Genomic DNA, 14,833 nt, shown 5'->3' on the forward strand with positions numbered 1-14,833 from the left:
TATGAAAGTATGTGGAAAATGCTACAGGGATACACACTGGACTTAGGAAGGAGTTTTGTGACTAGAAGTGGAATGTGAAATTGTGGCTGAAAGCTCAAGCAAGGATGACAAAGAACTGTAAAGGAGGAGGCACAAAGCTGAAGAGAAAGCATTGAAGTAAATGCTGAAAATAAATAAAAAAGGAAATATGGGTATGGAGTTCAGGAAGTACAGGCAGAGAGACAGGATGCGACTGGAAATGAAAGTTCTGGACAAACTAAATACCAAAAGTATGAAAATGTGAGGTCGATATGGAGGAACCATAGGAAGGTCAACATGAGGAGAAGCGAGTGGAGCAACAACTCCACTGCAGCTTATTCAAACCAAAACACTCAAAACCTACTGGAGCACTTCAAAGAGAGCCAGGACCTAACCTGCGTCTCAGATTGTAAAACATTTTAAAACCTTTTAACACTACTGCTGTTGTTTGTTTGATGAAACAGTCAGCTGCTGTTGTGACATCCTAATACATCCTTATCAATGTGAGCAGCCTATAAGACATTGTGTTCTGTCAAAGTGAACTGTGTGAGTAGCAAGTGCTTTTCTTAAAACAATTTTTTTACAACAGTAACTCATTTGACTTTCATTTTTTGATTTTTCAGTCAATTCTTCATGTTGATAACACTAAATATAAAATATCTGAGACTGTGGCACCATAGTATGGAGATAGAAAAAGATAAGGCATGAAAAATGATGTGGTAAAAGAACAGAGTGATAACAGTTTAAAGTGGCAGAAAATGAACTGAGCAAATATGAGAACAGGAATTTAACAGCAAAAGACAGAGAGGTCATATCAGACAAATATCGAGAGAGAGAGATAGAGAGAGAGAGAGAGAGAGAGAGAGAGAATGAGAGACGGAGAGGGGGAGAGAGAGCGAGAGAGAGAGAGAATGAGAGATGGAGAGGGGGAGAGAGAGCGAGAGAGAGAGAGAATGAGAGATGGAGAGGGGGAGAGAGAGCGAGAGCAAGAGAGAGTGAGAGAGAGAGAGCGAGGAGTCTCACCAAAGAAACAATATCCAGTAGGAAATCGACCAGCTGACAAAACTCCACCAATAACAGCTCAGGAGCATCCAGGCTCCCAGCATGCCTTGGTGCATGTGTGCTGCTGTTCACTGTCCTCCTGTAAAAGAAGAAGAAAAAAAAAGCTATACGCTTAATAACATTACACATGCAGCGTGCAGAGTTTCAAGACTACACTGTACCAGAAAAAGAAAAAAGCAGCAGAACAGCATGGAATGAAAACCTAAAGTTTGATCTCGAACCACGAAAGCAAGAGGAAATTCAACAAACAAACCTGCATGACTCTTCAAACCACCGAGCAATGTAGTCCCACATGTAGTACGGCTCAAAGGAGTTAAACAGGAGATTGGCTGTTTTTATCAGTTCTGCTGTCTTCTTGTTCTCTCGTAGTTTACTAAAAAAATAAACAAATAAACAAATTAGCATCATACTAAACGTTTCCTCAGCATAAAGAAACTGTATCTAAGTGGACAGAAACGAATAGAATAGAAATACTTAAGGGAAATTCCATATTCATTCAAACTATCCTTATTATTAACTATAAAGTCGGCGGTGAGCTCGGTCACACTGACCTGCTGAGTTGTGTGTGATCTTTGCTAAATGGACTCTGGTTCTGGAGATCCAGCTCTGTTCGACACTGTGTGTGAAGAGTCCGAAACACTTCAATGAGAACGTCCTCGAGGATGGCCGGCCCTGCAGGAACACGCAAATGCGCAGATGATACTTTGTAAGCCATGCAACATGAAACGGACCGCTGATGTCGACACAGGGGTTAGGGTTAGCTACCGAGTTCTGGTTTGTCCAGCAGACTGATCAGGATGCGGAACGGCTTGAGGTCGTGCATGAGGATGCTCTCCTCCTCTCCACCTCTGGCTTTTCCCTGCAATATTCCCACCATTGCCTGAAAACACAAACACAGAAAATATCTTTCAGCTCCAGAGATATTGATCCTTATTGAACAAATCCAATTTTGTATCCTAAATATCCTTTTTACATTTAATTTTTTTCTTTAGATTGTGTTCGTGTGTTTCGCGCTCGGTCTGTCTTATAATTGGCTGAACCTTCTAGACAGTCCCTGTAGTACCAACCCTCTCCCTGTGGAGGCAGCTCAGACAACCATCAATGAGCAGATGGCAGAGGAGTGCAAAATGAAAAAAAAAAAACCCAAAACAAACACTTTCAAAAACAAAATTTTCCCTTTCGTCGCTTTCAGTAACCTCCGTTCCAACCCCTGGAGTACCAGAGGGTGTCACATGCCAGGAATGCCGGGGCTTTTCAGAGCTCCACAGGACACACTAGATGAAAAACTGAGAACTGTCTTCAAAGCACACACTGCTGGGAATATGAGCAGGACACACAGTATATAAAACACCCCCGAGACACACTGTGGGAGGAGAAGGATTAAAGCTGATGGATTCGCTGTGCAGTGGACAAAGGACATGAAAGATCTGCCAAAATTTAGAACGAACATGTAAAAACACACTGTCGACACACGTCCCTTCTCAGGAGGCACCGTTTCAAAAGTCTTCTGGAGCCACTGGTGATCTGAATGTGTGTGTAGCTTAAACCCTCACCTGCACCAGCATGTCCTTGGAATATGTGTTGAAGTAGTGGCTGGCGTGCTCCTCGGGGTTGCTCTGCCGCGTGCTGCGAGGGCCTGTTACCACCCCGTTGTTGTCAAAGCCTTGAAGGGACAAAAAATTACGGTAAGATGCACATAAACAGTCGGAAATACATCTAATATATTCAAGCACAAGGAAATGAACAATGCACTCATTCAGAGGTGAGCATGACTGGATCTCTGTGTGAGCGGATGCTGCTGGAAAACTCCATAACGCAGCTGCCTCCACTACTAACAGTTCAACCATCTATTAGGTTTTCACACAATCTGAGATTAACACTGAGCTAGACAATCTGGAATTCAGCAAAAGAAATCAGGAGCCAAACTGCAGCTAATATTGAGCCCATTCCCAACACAAGATCATACAACTCTTTCATTTGGGGGGAAAAATGACTTGCTCAGCGTCACATACATATTTGTACTGTGCGGCTTTATTAAGTTCAATCATTAAAAGTTGTTTTGGTTGAAGAGTATGAGCTTGATGCATTTAATGTCCATCTTGAAGCCATGCTAATACTTACCGGTGTGTTTCCCCCAGTGAGTTGCAAATAAGAGAAAATAAAGTAAGACAATGGCCAAAGCAAGTAGAAGCCTACTGATGCTAAAAACAGTTCCCGAAAGTTTGAATCTCAGGGTACCATAAACGGTCAATGTAAAATATGTACATGTAAATATGTAAAACTCTTTTTATATAAGAGCTCAAGTGCTTTCAGAGTCTTTATAAATACTCATGTTAAAGTGATGACAGATCGAGGTTAACAAATGAGTCAAGCAGCTGATGTTTACATTCCTTCATATTTAAAAAATGCATCATTAATTCTACAATACACCAAAGATGGCAAGAGTCGTAACCGTCATTCATCACCACATCAATGTTCAGCATGTGTGTGAGTGAGTGAGTGTGTGTTTCGCACCCAGCAGCCAGGCGTAGAGTCTGCGGTTGAGGGACATGTCTCTTCTCAAAACCACATGCAAAGCTGCTGACAGGATCCGGATCATGTCAGGGCGGGTTGCCTGAACGCAGCACAACACAACACATTAGTGACTGAGCCTGAGTTTCTGTCACACACACACACACACAGACACACAGACACACAAAGACACACACACTAACGAGCAGGGGGCGGACGCACGCGTCAGGCAGGAGCTGTTTTCCCTGCTTTGACAGGTCCAGAAACATTTTGAGATGAAGGATTTAACAAGAGGGCAGCGTGAGTCATCAGGAGGCCTCAGAATGATCGCATGCAAACGTAAAGGGCAATGCAGACATACGCATGCAGCAGAGTAACAATAGTAATGCTCACGTGTGAAAATCTATGGGTGCTGCTTTACCATTAGGTCCAATGACAGATTGTCATCGTTATCGTGAAGTTTGAGTCAAAGCCATCACACACACACACAGACACACACCCACACCCACACCCACACCCACACAGTGTTATTCACCTGGCTCATATGGAAGGGAAAGCAGAAGAGGATCAGGTCCAGGGTGCTCCTCTGCACCAGAACACTGGAATCCTGGACCGAGGTACTGACTGCCTCCACCTGAGAAAAACACAAACCGTCTCAGTTGAAGAAAAAATTACTGATAACTTGTTAAACCTGTATCATCTACCAGCAAACTGATTTATTTCTATTGACATTTAAGCATTTGTTTTGAAGAAGTGCTAAACTGAGAACTGCTTTGGTTTTGTTTGTCTAGAGTCACACTTGCTGTGAAAAGAGGCTCAGCTAAAATCTGCAGAGATGAAGAAGGTGAGACTTGTATTAGGAGTGCCCAGGATAGATAAGAATAAAAATAAGCACACTAGGAAGGCTAAAGTTGAGCAGTTTAGAGAAAAAGCTCGAGAAGAAAGGTTCAGACAGTTTGGATATGAGCTGAGGAATGAAAGTAAATATATTGGACAGAGGAAGTTGGCAGGAGGAGGAGGGTTAAGGCAGAAAAGGTCCCTGTATAGAGCGAAGGAGGACGTGGAGATGGTTGTTTCAACAGTAGAGGAATCAGATGATGCATTTTTGCAGCCAAAAGATGAGGGATGAGATACATTTTGCTCACTATTGATTATTCTGCAACTGCCTACACCTCTCGCTGTCACAACACACCTCCTTCTGTCTCCACAGTATGAACAGTTTGTGAGGCTGATTCTCACAAGACACATTATCTGCAATTCTACTAAATAAACTAAAGTACCTAAAGGTCTGTTTTATTAGAAACTGGATTAGGTGCAGGTTGTGAATTACCTGACTAAAAGAAAAAGTCATCACTGTAAATGCTGAATTTTAACTTTCACGCTGTCATAATAGTTTTCCACTGAAATGTCAGCAGATTGTGTCACGTACCATGAGCTCAATGTCACTCCCCATGACGTACAGCTGATCCTCCATGGAGAGCTTGCGGTTGAGGTGCAGCAGAACAAAAGACACACCAGGGAGACGCACAGCGGGGCTTGTTAGGATACTGCCCCACAAGGCACTGTAGAAGGCCGACTGCTCCACGGCTGAAGCCACTTTCTCCAGCAAGGTGTTCGTTCTGTGGGAGACAGGATGCGGTGAGGATGAGGATCACACACACTCACCTCCAACCTGAAGTCAGACCTCTGATATGAAAATAAATTAAAACAAGAGCATGGTTTATGGTGAAGATGTTTTAGATAAGGTACAATTATCCTAATTATCCCTTTGAGTATCAGGTTAGAAATAAGGTTTGACATTTTTTTCTCTTTTCAAGTTAAAGGTGCTGTAGGCAGGATTTTGCTAGTCAATGCTAATTTTTCTGTGTTTTCTTTGGATTAAATGTTAGAGTATCCATTGATAATCCTTTAGGAGTGTAGCATAATTGCTCTACCGCGAGGGCGCAGCATTTCCATCTGTCTCTGTTCTGAGCTGAAAAGGAATCTCGACAGCTCCAGGTATCTTTGACCAATCAGAAGAGCCCCTGAGGCTCTAACCGTGATTGGTCGAGGGGCGTTCGTCGCACGTTCTTGTGGGAGGGGCTTAACTTGCGTAAGGGCTTAATAATTCATCAGGTTAGGTGCAACCTAAGCTCCCAGAATAAGCTGTAGAAGTTTTGAAAAATAATGACAACCTCCTGTAAAATCCATCTGATAGAGCAAAATCAGTAAAAGAAAAAAGAAATATCTAATAACTTCAGAAATTAAAAAAAAAAAGCTGCACACAAAGTTTTTAAACTACAAGGGTCATCTACTTGTGGTCCTATACTTCCATGATAAAACAGGCTTGACAGTCAGGGATGGAGGATCTGTGCTGTCCTCCTGCTTTAGGCTGAACTGTGATAACTGGAGCTACACTGCCCTCTAGGGTCTGATTTAAGCCTGGTGAATGTTTTTCAGCATGATGCTGTCACAATGAGATGTATGACTAACAATGAGTGAATACATTAAATGAATAAATCATATCCCTGCACTCTCCAACTATGCCTGGTTAGTTACTCTGGTAGAGTTTTCTGTTCGGTTACAATCATCAAGATGACAAAACAGTTTGCTTGGAAACCACAAAGACAGAAGATAGAACAAAATGCATTTTTGCACCATTGCTCTCATGTATCATTTATAATATATGCAATCAATTCCTTTGTACATTATGCAATGAAAACAGTGGTTCCTAATGGCATTTCCTACGCGCTGTGTGTTCACATTACCATCATCTTATTGTTCTCTTTTTCCATTCTGTTCTGCTCACCTGTCATAGTACTCAGAACCCTCCTCCAGCCCGGGCAGCACGCCGGTCAGTAGGCCCTGTAGGCCTGGCTTCAGAGTCTTCCCCAGGGGCAGATAGTAGGTCTCATAGAGCCCCAGCAGCACAGGTTTTACAGACATCGCGGCATTGGAGAGTAACGGGAAGAGCCCAGAGCTGCAGTGAAAAGAAAACACAACTGACATCAACATCTACATGGTCTTGTAGCTGGTTTGCTTTGGTCAGCTCGATGCTGGCAGGGCAGCGTTACCTGTAAAGAAATAGATCCTTGGCTAGCCTCTTGGGACCGATTATCTTGAAGATGATCTCGTAGGTCTCCAAGGCCTTGCGGTGAACACCGCTGGGCAGGGCGGGGTGGAGGCATTGGGCCAGCCGTTTCCCTATCGTCAGCTTCTTTGGGACCACTTGGTATTTTGCATTGTTCTGCAAAACCTGCAATAGTATACAAAGGAGGGACCATCACAGGCTTAGCATGTTGCAAGAGTGTGACAAGTACAAATGATTTTTTTTTTTATTTTACATTTATGTTGCTTGAAACTTCTGCAATCATTCCAAACACTTCTGAAGCTTATGAATATGTTATACACTTGTGAATGCATGTTCTGATTGGATGGATTGAGACTCTATCCATCACTGTAACATCATTCTGAGTAAGCTGAGCTGTGTTTCCACTCTTACCTTGTTGAGCTTGCCGAGTGCAGAGATGAGGTCTGCCCACTCACTGGAGTACTCAAAGTTCTTGAGGGCTTTGTCCACTGCTGCCACATAGTTCCTGTACTTGGAGTCACTGAGCAGCTCCACCTCCTCTGCATTCATTCTCCTGTGTGGTTATTGGGCTAATGCACAGCACCGGCCACACATACGTACATCACACCTGCTGCAAGGCAAACAGATGACGATGACACCGATATAAGACGGAGACCACGAGTGAGTCTTTAGTCATCTACATGCAAGACGCTGATCAAGAAGCCAGAGCCCATAAATCAAAACCTGCATAGAGCAAGATCTGTTCTAGTGGAGACAGTTGTATAAGTCAGTGCAAGCAAAGTCTGACACGTGCAGCTATTATCATATTTAGCTTATGTGTTTGGAAACGAAATTTGACAGCGACCTCCTAAAATCTGTTTAGTTTAGAGAAGCAGAAGAGCCATCGACTTCACCAGGCTGCTGCCTCCACTCCTACAACGCCATCTTTCAGCAGAGCAGTTATTGTAAAGCAATGACATTCCACAAATCCCTGCAGCAGGAGAAAGATGAGTCTGTCTGGCATTTAAAACTGACAGCCTCACCATGAAATGGGCTCTTGTTGGCATGTGTTGCTGTTGTTGAGCTCACGTGGTTGAGATGAAGCTACATCACCTCTTTGAGCTACATTGTACCATTCAGGCTGATAAACCGCTGTTCAACCCATCTTAAACACATCAACACTGTCAGAAAACACAGGATACACATCTCTCCTTCTGATTGATTCAATTCAATTTTATAAAAGGTATTGAGAGAAATAAAGGCTAAGTAAACCCATTCATGACTGCGATTTCTGATGACGACAGTGAAATTTGAAAAATTTTGCCTACCTATTAAATTAACAATGAATGAGACCATTACTGAGATGGATACAGGGAAATAAACTGGCTCTTTCGGGAGGACAAATCTTATACCAAGTGCACAGTTTCTGAATGACTGCGACTGCCCAGCTTCGGAGTGATCAATACACTGACGGTAATAAAGCTGCAATAAGACGTCAGCAAACACAAAAGGGCCTGGCTCATTTTTCTCTACTCAAACTACAAACATCAAAATCTCAATCTAGTATCAACTCAATAACTCCAGTGGAACAACCAACAGCGACAACCTACGACGACCTAGTAGAGTACGGTAACTGTTTGGTTACGATGGCAGAGGATGTTTAGTCAATTCATAATAATACAACCTTTTATGATCAACTTGACAGCTTGAACAAAATAATTTTTTTAAGATTTCACATTAAAGGATTTCAATTAATAATATTCACAATCAAACATGTCAAAACACCTTGTATTGGGTTTCAAGGGTTGATGTTGATGATATTCCAATTTGAAAGTTGAAGAACCAGTTATTTGTAATACTGAATAACCTTCATGGGCGGAACAGAATAGCATTCCACTTCATAAGCTAAGTTGAGAAGTTCATACGTCAATTCAAAATAAGACAGAAAACAACTATTATGTTGGAAAACCACATTGTAATAATAAGCTATGAGTATGTTGCCTCAGTTCAGAGCACACAACATCATGCATGTAGTGTAAACCTGACTGTGTTTCTGACTGTCACTTCTCGACAGTTTGACCTGGATTTGACTTCTGGGTGAAGCCTGTCTGTGTGCAGTCTGGATCTAATCTCTCCACCTGTGTGGCACTCCACCATCCTGCCACAATCCAAAGACTTGTGTGTTTGGTTAGCTTGGTCACGTGACAAATCTGTTACCAAAGAAGAATCATGACATGTTCTCCAGTTTTATCTATGTGATGAGCAGCTTGGTATCGGGTGTTTTACACAGTTTGATACTGACACGTTGCTGAAGTAGGAAGGCACCAAAACCATACAACATAATGGCTCAACAATTTGACTCCCTCAGGTTAATTAGTGACACTACATAGTAAATGTGTGTGAGTGAACAAAAGTGTTGACCTTTGGACTGGCAATCTTCACGTGAGTTAATTGTGCTTATTTTAGGATTCAACTTCCATGACTACAAATTGAATAGAACAGTTATAGTGACTGATGATGATGTTCGGTCCTCGTATGGATTGTGGTATTATACCTTAAAAGGTGTCTGCACTAACTTTTACAAAAATAGAATTGTGCCCTGCCACAAGAGGGGAAAATGGAACTAATAACATGAACCGTGACTTAGAACAAGTGAAAAGCTGCAGGGAGAGCAGTGAGCCATGGTGTCCAGAGCAGCCGTGGCAAATCAGCATTATTAATCACACCTGTGCAGTCACAGATAAGTGAATGGACGACAGAGGGAGGGAAAGAGAGAGAGACCACTCTCAAACTCCAGTTTCAGATAACCAGACAGGTACGTGACAGTCAGCTGGATAAGGGTTGGCACAACAAAATGACAACAACAGAGAGAGACGAAGCAGCAGGTTCACACTTACTGTTATTAATTCAGCCGCTGGTACACGTCTAAGAAGAAATATGCCCGTTCGTGAAATGACAAACCTTGTTTTTGGGAGAAAAATATCCCCTGATGTTTATCAATTGGCTGTTACAGTAACGTTCAAGCTAATATTGATACTAGCTAGGTGAGCTTCATTCCGCTACTTCATCATAACGTCAAAATTCAACTATCTACAAAAAGCTTACCGTAGTAGGGTAAATAGAGGGAACTGTCATTCAGTCATTTATCCGCTCCGATGGGTGAAAACGGGCTGACAGCGTCAGTTAACCGGATTGGGCAGCTAGCTGCTGATGGTAGCAGGTTGTTTAAATGAAGGGCCCGGCTCCGGTGTCACCGTCCACACGCGGCGGCTGACCGGACTGGAAGGCTGCGGAAGAGGGACGGAAGGTGGTTTGTAACCTACATATTCCGGTCTGTCCGGGGTCTGTCCCGCTGTGTGGAAATAAACAGCTGCGGGTGTCGGAAGGGGATACAAAGCGATGACAGTTCCCAGACTGCACTGCAGATCAGCCTCACGTTCGACGGCTCTTCCGCACAGACGTCTTCCGCCTTCCAGACGTGAAGCTGCACGAGAGCCGCGAGCGGCCCGCCGCGGCTTCTTCAAAACAAAAGCAGTACAACCTTCACCTTGGGTAGGTCAGTTTGTACTTCAGGATAATAAACGTCTAATAAAGGTCTTTCCTTTCAAAAAATACATTTGCCAAAAAGATGTTATATCCTGGGCTTTTGGGTGCAAGCTATTGATTACCCTGCCTGCACAAATAATGGGTCCTTGGGTTAGGATTAAATGTTACTAAAATGATTAACTGTTAGATTGTTGACACACAGTCCATGTAAAATTTGCAAGATTCTTCTTTGTGCAAAAAACAGATCCATTGTTTGCACAGTGCAGTTGGTCAGCACACAAATTGCCCATAAGTGCATCCTTTTATTCTTGCATGTTCGTCAATATTTTGACCCATCCTCTGAAATCATTTAACTGGAAACAAGAAACCTAAATGCTTGAGACCAATTTAAGTCAAAGATTGTCTAAATATAGGCAATAAAAGGACTTGTTCCTCCACGACTCCTAACTGGTAAATCAACAAATTGATGTTACCTCTTCAGTCATCAGCACGGAAAAGCTTTTTGCATTGAAGGAAAACTTAGAACACCATTCATCTTTACAACCCAGTTCTGCTGCTCATCCCACAAATGCATTTTCTTTGCATATTTTTCTAAATAGGAAACATGTGCTCATACGTTGTCATTTTATTGGCAAAATTCATTCTTGCCACAAAGAAATAATCCACCACTTTATTCCAGAACGTTTTCTATTCTTTTATTTTGACGTATATGACCGGAAGCTGTGCTCAGCCTGTGTTTATTTTAAGTACTTTGACTCAGGCTGCAGGAGAAGCGTGGAGACAAGTACTGGAGCGGCTAATGCGGACCTGAAGCAGACATTTACGCAGTTTTGTTGGCTTTAGTGTCCCATTCGCACCGTGTGCGGACCGTTCTCATCGTTCTGACGGATCGTTAGAGGATTCCTCTCTGTGGATGGCAGAAGAGATGCCGGCTCCCTCTCATGGAGCCGCAGTGTTCTTGGAGCTGAGGAGGAGGCTGCACAGCGGACTGCTCATTATCCGGTAAATAACTTACCTCAGTTCACTGCCCTACTCAGATTTGCGTTGTTTCTAAGGTATTTAGGTTATGTTTACAGCAACCTGAGGCCTGTGGACCAAAACCGGCCGCACGAGGCTCTAATGCGGCCCAGTAAAAATTCCGAAGAAGTAATCGACCTTTTAACTCAGTTTTGTTATTAGTGGACTTGAAACAACGCTGAGACTCAAGCTGAGATCTCACTGGTGCTGCCATGAAAACTAACTGCAAAATGCAATGGTTATGGGTTTATTTTCTCTGTAAAAGTGCCTCGAATTTGCATTTGGTGCCATATAAGTACAACGGAATTGACTTGTAGGAGTTGTTTACTCTTACATTTCCAATCTAATCAAGATGTATTAGTCCTTGTGTGGAAAATTCCTTTTCCTGCATTTACTCTTCCCAGTTCTAGGATGCAGTGGGCAGCCGCATTGGTGCACTCTGAGGTGATGATGGGGTCAAGGGTCATGCTCAGGAAGCCATCATAGTTACCTGTCCACTGTGGGATTCGAACCTGCAAACTTCGTTTTTTAGCCCACTTCTCTGGCCATGGAGGGGTGTCAGACACATTTTCCTTCAGGGGCCACAGACAGCTCAGTTTCATTGTGGATGGTGGGCTGAAACAGAGCAATCTTTCAATTTGAAGTTTAAAGGGGTTACTCATGTTGTGGTGGAGAGTATTCATAATGAAAATGTGCTTATTTCTGCAAAACCTTACATGAAAATGACTACAATCTCAACATAAAGCTGATTTTAATGATACCTTTCTGCAAGAACTGTTGCTGTGATGCAAGTTTTTGCAAACTCACGCTGACAGCTTGGCTTTGAGGCCAATGCTAATTGACTCATGAGGTATTTGCTTTCATGGCAGCATCTCAGCTCAGACCTCATTGTGTCGGCTACCGTTAAGAAATTTGTTTAAAAAAAAAAAAGTTATTAAATTTTACAGTTTGCTTGGCAGACTTGATTTGGAGCCTCTTGAGGGCCAGTTTTGGCCCACGGGCTTTATGTTTGACACCTGTGATCTTGGCCAGGGCTTCTCCACTCTGGTCCTGTCGGCCCAGTGTGCTGCACGCTTCAGCTCTCTCCCTGCTTCAGCACTCCTCACTCTGGTGATGTCTTCATCATGCCTGTAAAGAAGCCCAGTAACGACTCCTCATTACAGTCAGGTGTGTTTTAACTGGAAGAGACCTGCAGCGTGGCGGACACTGAGCCTGAAACAGCAGGATCGAGAAGCCCTGATCGAGGCCACAACTGCCTCCTGATTTCACTGTGCATTTTATATTAGAAAGTATCATTAAAACTGTATTTTTACAAAACTGAACATTAAGTACTGAAAATTAATACAGTTTCAACATACTTTGTTAAAATTACAGAGTGCCTTTTATTTTATGTTAATGCCCTTGTGCAATTTTCTTTACTTGTCTTCATAGCATTATTATAAATTTCCGAGTATATCAAGACATCCTCATTTTAGCTTTGCTTGTTCAGTCTTGTGGAAGCCCCTGCCCCCCAGAAGACTTTTGTGTATTCAAATGTCATTGAATGTGGACTGTAAAGAATTGGCTGTAGAATTTACAGTAAATACCTGGCAAAAAAGTTGCCAATAAAGTATTGTAATATTACAGTTCATTATTATTTTACAGCATATTACAGTACATTTTTTACAGGTTTTTGCTGTATGTAAATTACAGTAACTTTTTTTTTTAAATGAAAACAGTAATTCAATGTAATCTGGCTACAACTTCTTCTTGTATTCTGCTAAATTACAGTAGCTACCTGGCAAATGGAGTTGCCAATAAATACCTGTAAATGATTAAAACTACAATATGATGTTGTAAAATGTTTTTACAGTTAATTTAGTATTTTCATTCACTGCTTTTCAAATTACACAGATCGTGAAATATGAATGAAACAAAACAATGACAGAGCTGCAACAAAACAGGTTTTATTAAATGTGTTTGAACAATACAAAACAAGACTGATAATGCAAAAAAAAAACCCAATCATATTCATGCTTATTTCAGTAAAAAGTAACTCAAAAGTAGTGTTATGTATTACAATTCAGAGACAGTGACAATAGAATGCACTTAATTACTTTCCAATAAGAGTAAGTAATATATATTACATTTTGGAAGTAACTTGGCCAGCACTGTCCAGCAGTCATGATGGCAAACTAAACAAGTTCTTTAGTAGTAGTAGTAGTAGTAGTAGTAGTGGTTTATTTGGCCACACAAACAAACTCAAGATGTACAGAATTATGTCAATAATACATCATCATCATCTTCATCATCAGTCTCATCCTCATTATCATAACTTTAATTTAGAGTTTGTGACCAAAGGGGTTTAGGCTAAAGTGCAACCTATTTCGCCTAACCCAGTACTTAAATCAAGCACTTGAAGCGATGTTATTTCATGTAAATAGAGACAACAACAAAGGAAAGGAAAAAATACAACAGAAGGAGAAAAAAGTAAAGATTTTACAACATTAATATCAATATGTATAAGTATGCAATTATTTAGCTGAGCGTCTTAAATTCTTAATGACTCTGAAACAGGGTTACTGAGAAGTATTTTTCAAGTACAAATAATTTATACTGCTGTTTAAATGTTTTTAATGTTTTAAACGTTTTAATTTCCTCATTCAGATTATTCCACAATGTTACGCCTTTTATAAAGATACATCTCCATTTTGTATGTGTCCTGGCATGGCTTGTTTTAAATAGACAAGTTCCTCGTAGGTTATACCTGCTGACTCGATGGTTAAGCATTTTTTGAAGATAGGATGGTAGACTATATTTATAGACTTTATACATCACTATTGGAGTGTTAAGATTAACAATGTCATGAATTTTTAGTAATTTTAGAGAGGCAAAGATAGGATTGGTTGATGCGTAGAATGATTCTGGATTAATGATTTGGACGGCTTTTTTTTTAAAGCAAGAATATTGGATCAACAATTGTTTTACAATTATTTCCCCATTATTCAGCTCCATAGCTCAGATAAGGAAGGACTAGAGAATTGTATAGCAATCTAAGTGAGTTATTAGTTAGTACTGACCTCATTTTCCCTAATAGCCCAATATTTTTAGCCAGTTTAGACTTGATAGCATTTATGTGTGGCTTCCAACAAAGTTTTTCATCAACTGTGACACCTAAAAATGTACAAGTTTGTACTCGTTCAATTACTTCATCATTAATTTTGAGGTTGTTTTGATAATGAACTTTTCTATTTCCAAAGATAATGAATTTTGTTTTAGTTAAATCAATTGACAATTTATTTGTATCAAACCATCTCTTTAAATGCGTGAGCTCTTTTTCAACAGTATTAATGAGTTTATGCAGGTCACATCCAGAGCAATAGATGCTTGTGTCATCTGCATAAAGTAAGCAATTTAGTTTTTTTACATTTTGTGCAATGTCATTCATATACATAATGAACAATTTAGGCCCCAATATGGAGCCTTGGGGAACCCCATGTGTCATTGAATGTTTCTCGGAATTGTGATTATTGTAATGGACATATTGTTCTCTATTACTTAAATAGCTTTCAATCCATGCATAGGCCATGCCCCTGACTCCGTATCGCTGAAGCTTTTTTAACAATTGCTTGTGATTGATTGTGTCAAAAG

At 41.2% G+C, this 14,833-nt stretch overlaps 2 protein-coding genes across 3 annotated transcripts in view; one reads left to right on the top strand and one right to left on the bottom strand.

The window, feature by feature from the left end:
- Positions 1–10,095, bottom strand: part of dop1a (DOP1 leucine zipper like protein A) — a 24,507-nt gene extending 14,412 nt beyond the window's left edge. The window contains exons 1-12 of one of the 2 annotated variants that reach the window (XM_030102119.1): positions 9,746–10,095; positions 7,073–7,271; positions 6,645–6,826; positions 6,380–6,550; positions 5,021–5,210; positions 4,127–4,225; positions 3,595–3,694; positions 2,634–2,743; positions 1,846–1,960; positions 1,632–1,752; positions 1,334–1,453; positions 1,042–1,159 (exon numbers count right to left, since the gene is read on the bottom strand). In XM_030102119.1, the coding sequence (XP_029957979.1) occupies positions 1,042–1,159; positions 1,334–1,453; positions 1,632–1,752; positions 1,846–1,960; positions 2,634–2,743; positions 3,595–3,694; positions 4,127–4,225; positions 5,021–5,210; positions 6,380–6,550; positions 6,645–6,826; positions 7,073–7,210 (1,464 nt within the window). In that variant the 5' untranslated portion in view covers positions 7,211–7,271; positions 9,746–10,095. Of the gene's footprint in view, positions 1–1,041; positions 1,160–1,333; positions 1,454–1,631; positions 1,753–1,845; positions 1,961–2,633; positions 2,744–3,594; positions 3,695–4,126; positions 4,226–5,020; positions 5,211–6,379; positions 6,551–6,644; positions 6,827–7,072; positions 7,272–9,745 lie in introns of those variants that run through there. The other variant, XM_030102118.1, reaches the window with a different exon arrangement.
- The window catches only part of ube3d (ubiquitin protein ligase E3D), a 27,113-nt gene continuing 22,375 nt past the window's right edge, over positions 10,096–14,833 (top strand). The window contains exons 1-2 of the mRNA XM_030102120.1: positions 10,096–10,192; positions 11,030–11,188. Coding sequence (XP_029957980.1) covers positions 11,100–11,188 — 89 coding nt within the window. The 5' untranslated portion in view covers positions 10,096–10,192; positions 11,030–11,099. The remainder of the gene's footprint in view (positions 10,193–11,029; positions 11,189–14,833) is intronic.

The sequence above is a fragment of the Salarias fasciatus genome, chromosome 11 (assembly GCF_902148845.1).
Source record: "Salarias fasciatus chromosome 11, fSalaFa1.1, whole genome shotgun sequence".
In the NCBI taxonomy this organism is placed as follows: domain Eukaryota; kingdom Metazoa; phylum Chordata; class Actinopteri; order Blenniiformes; family Blenniidae; genus Salarias; species Salarias fasciatus.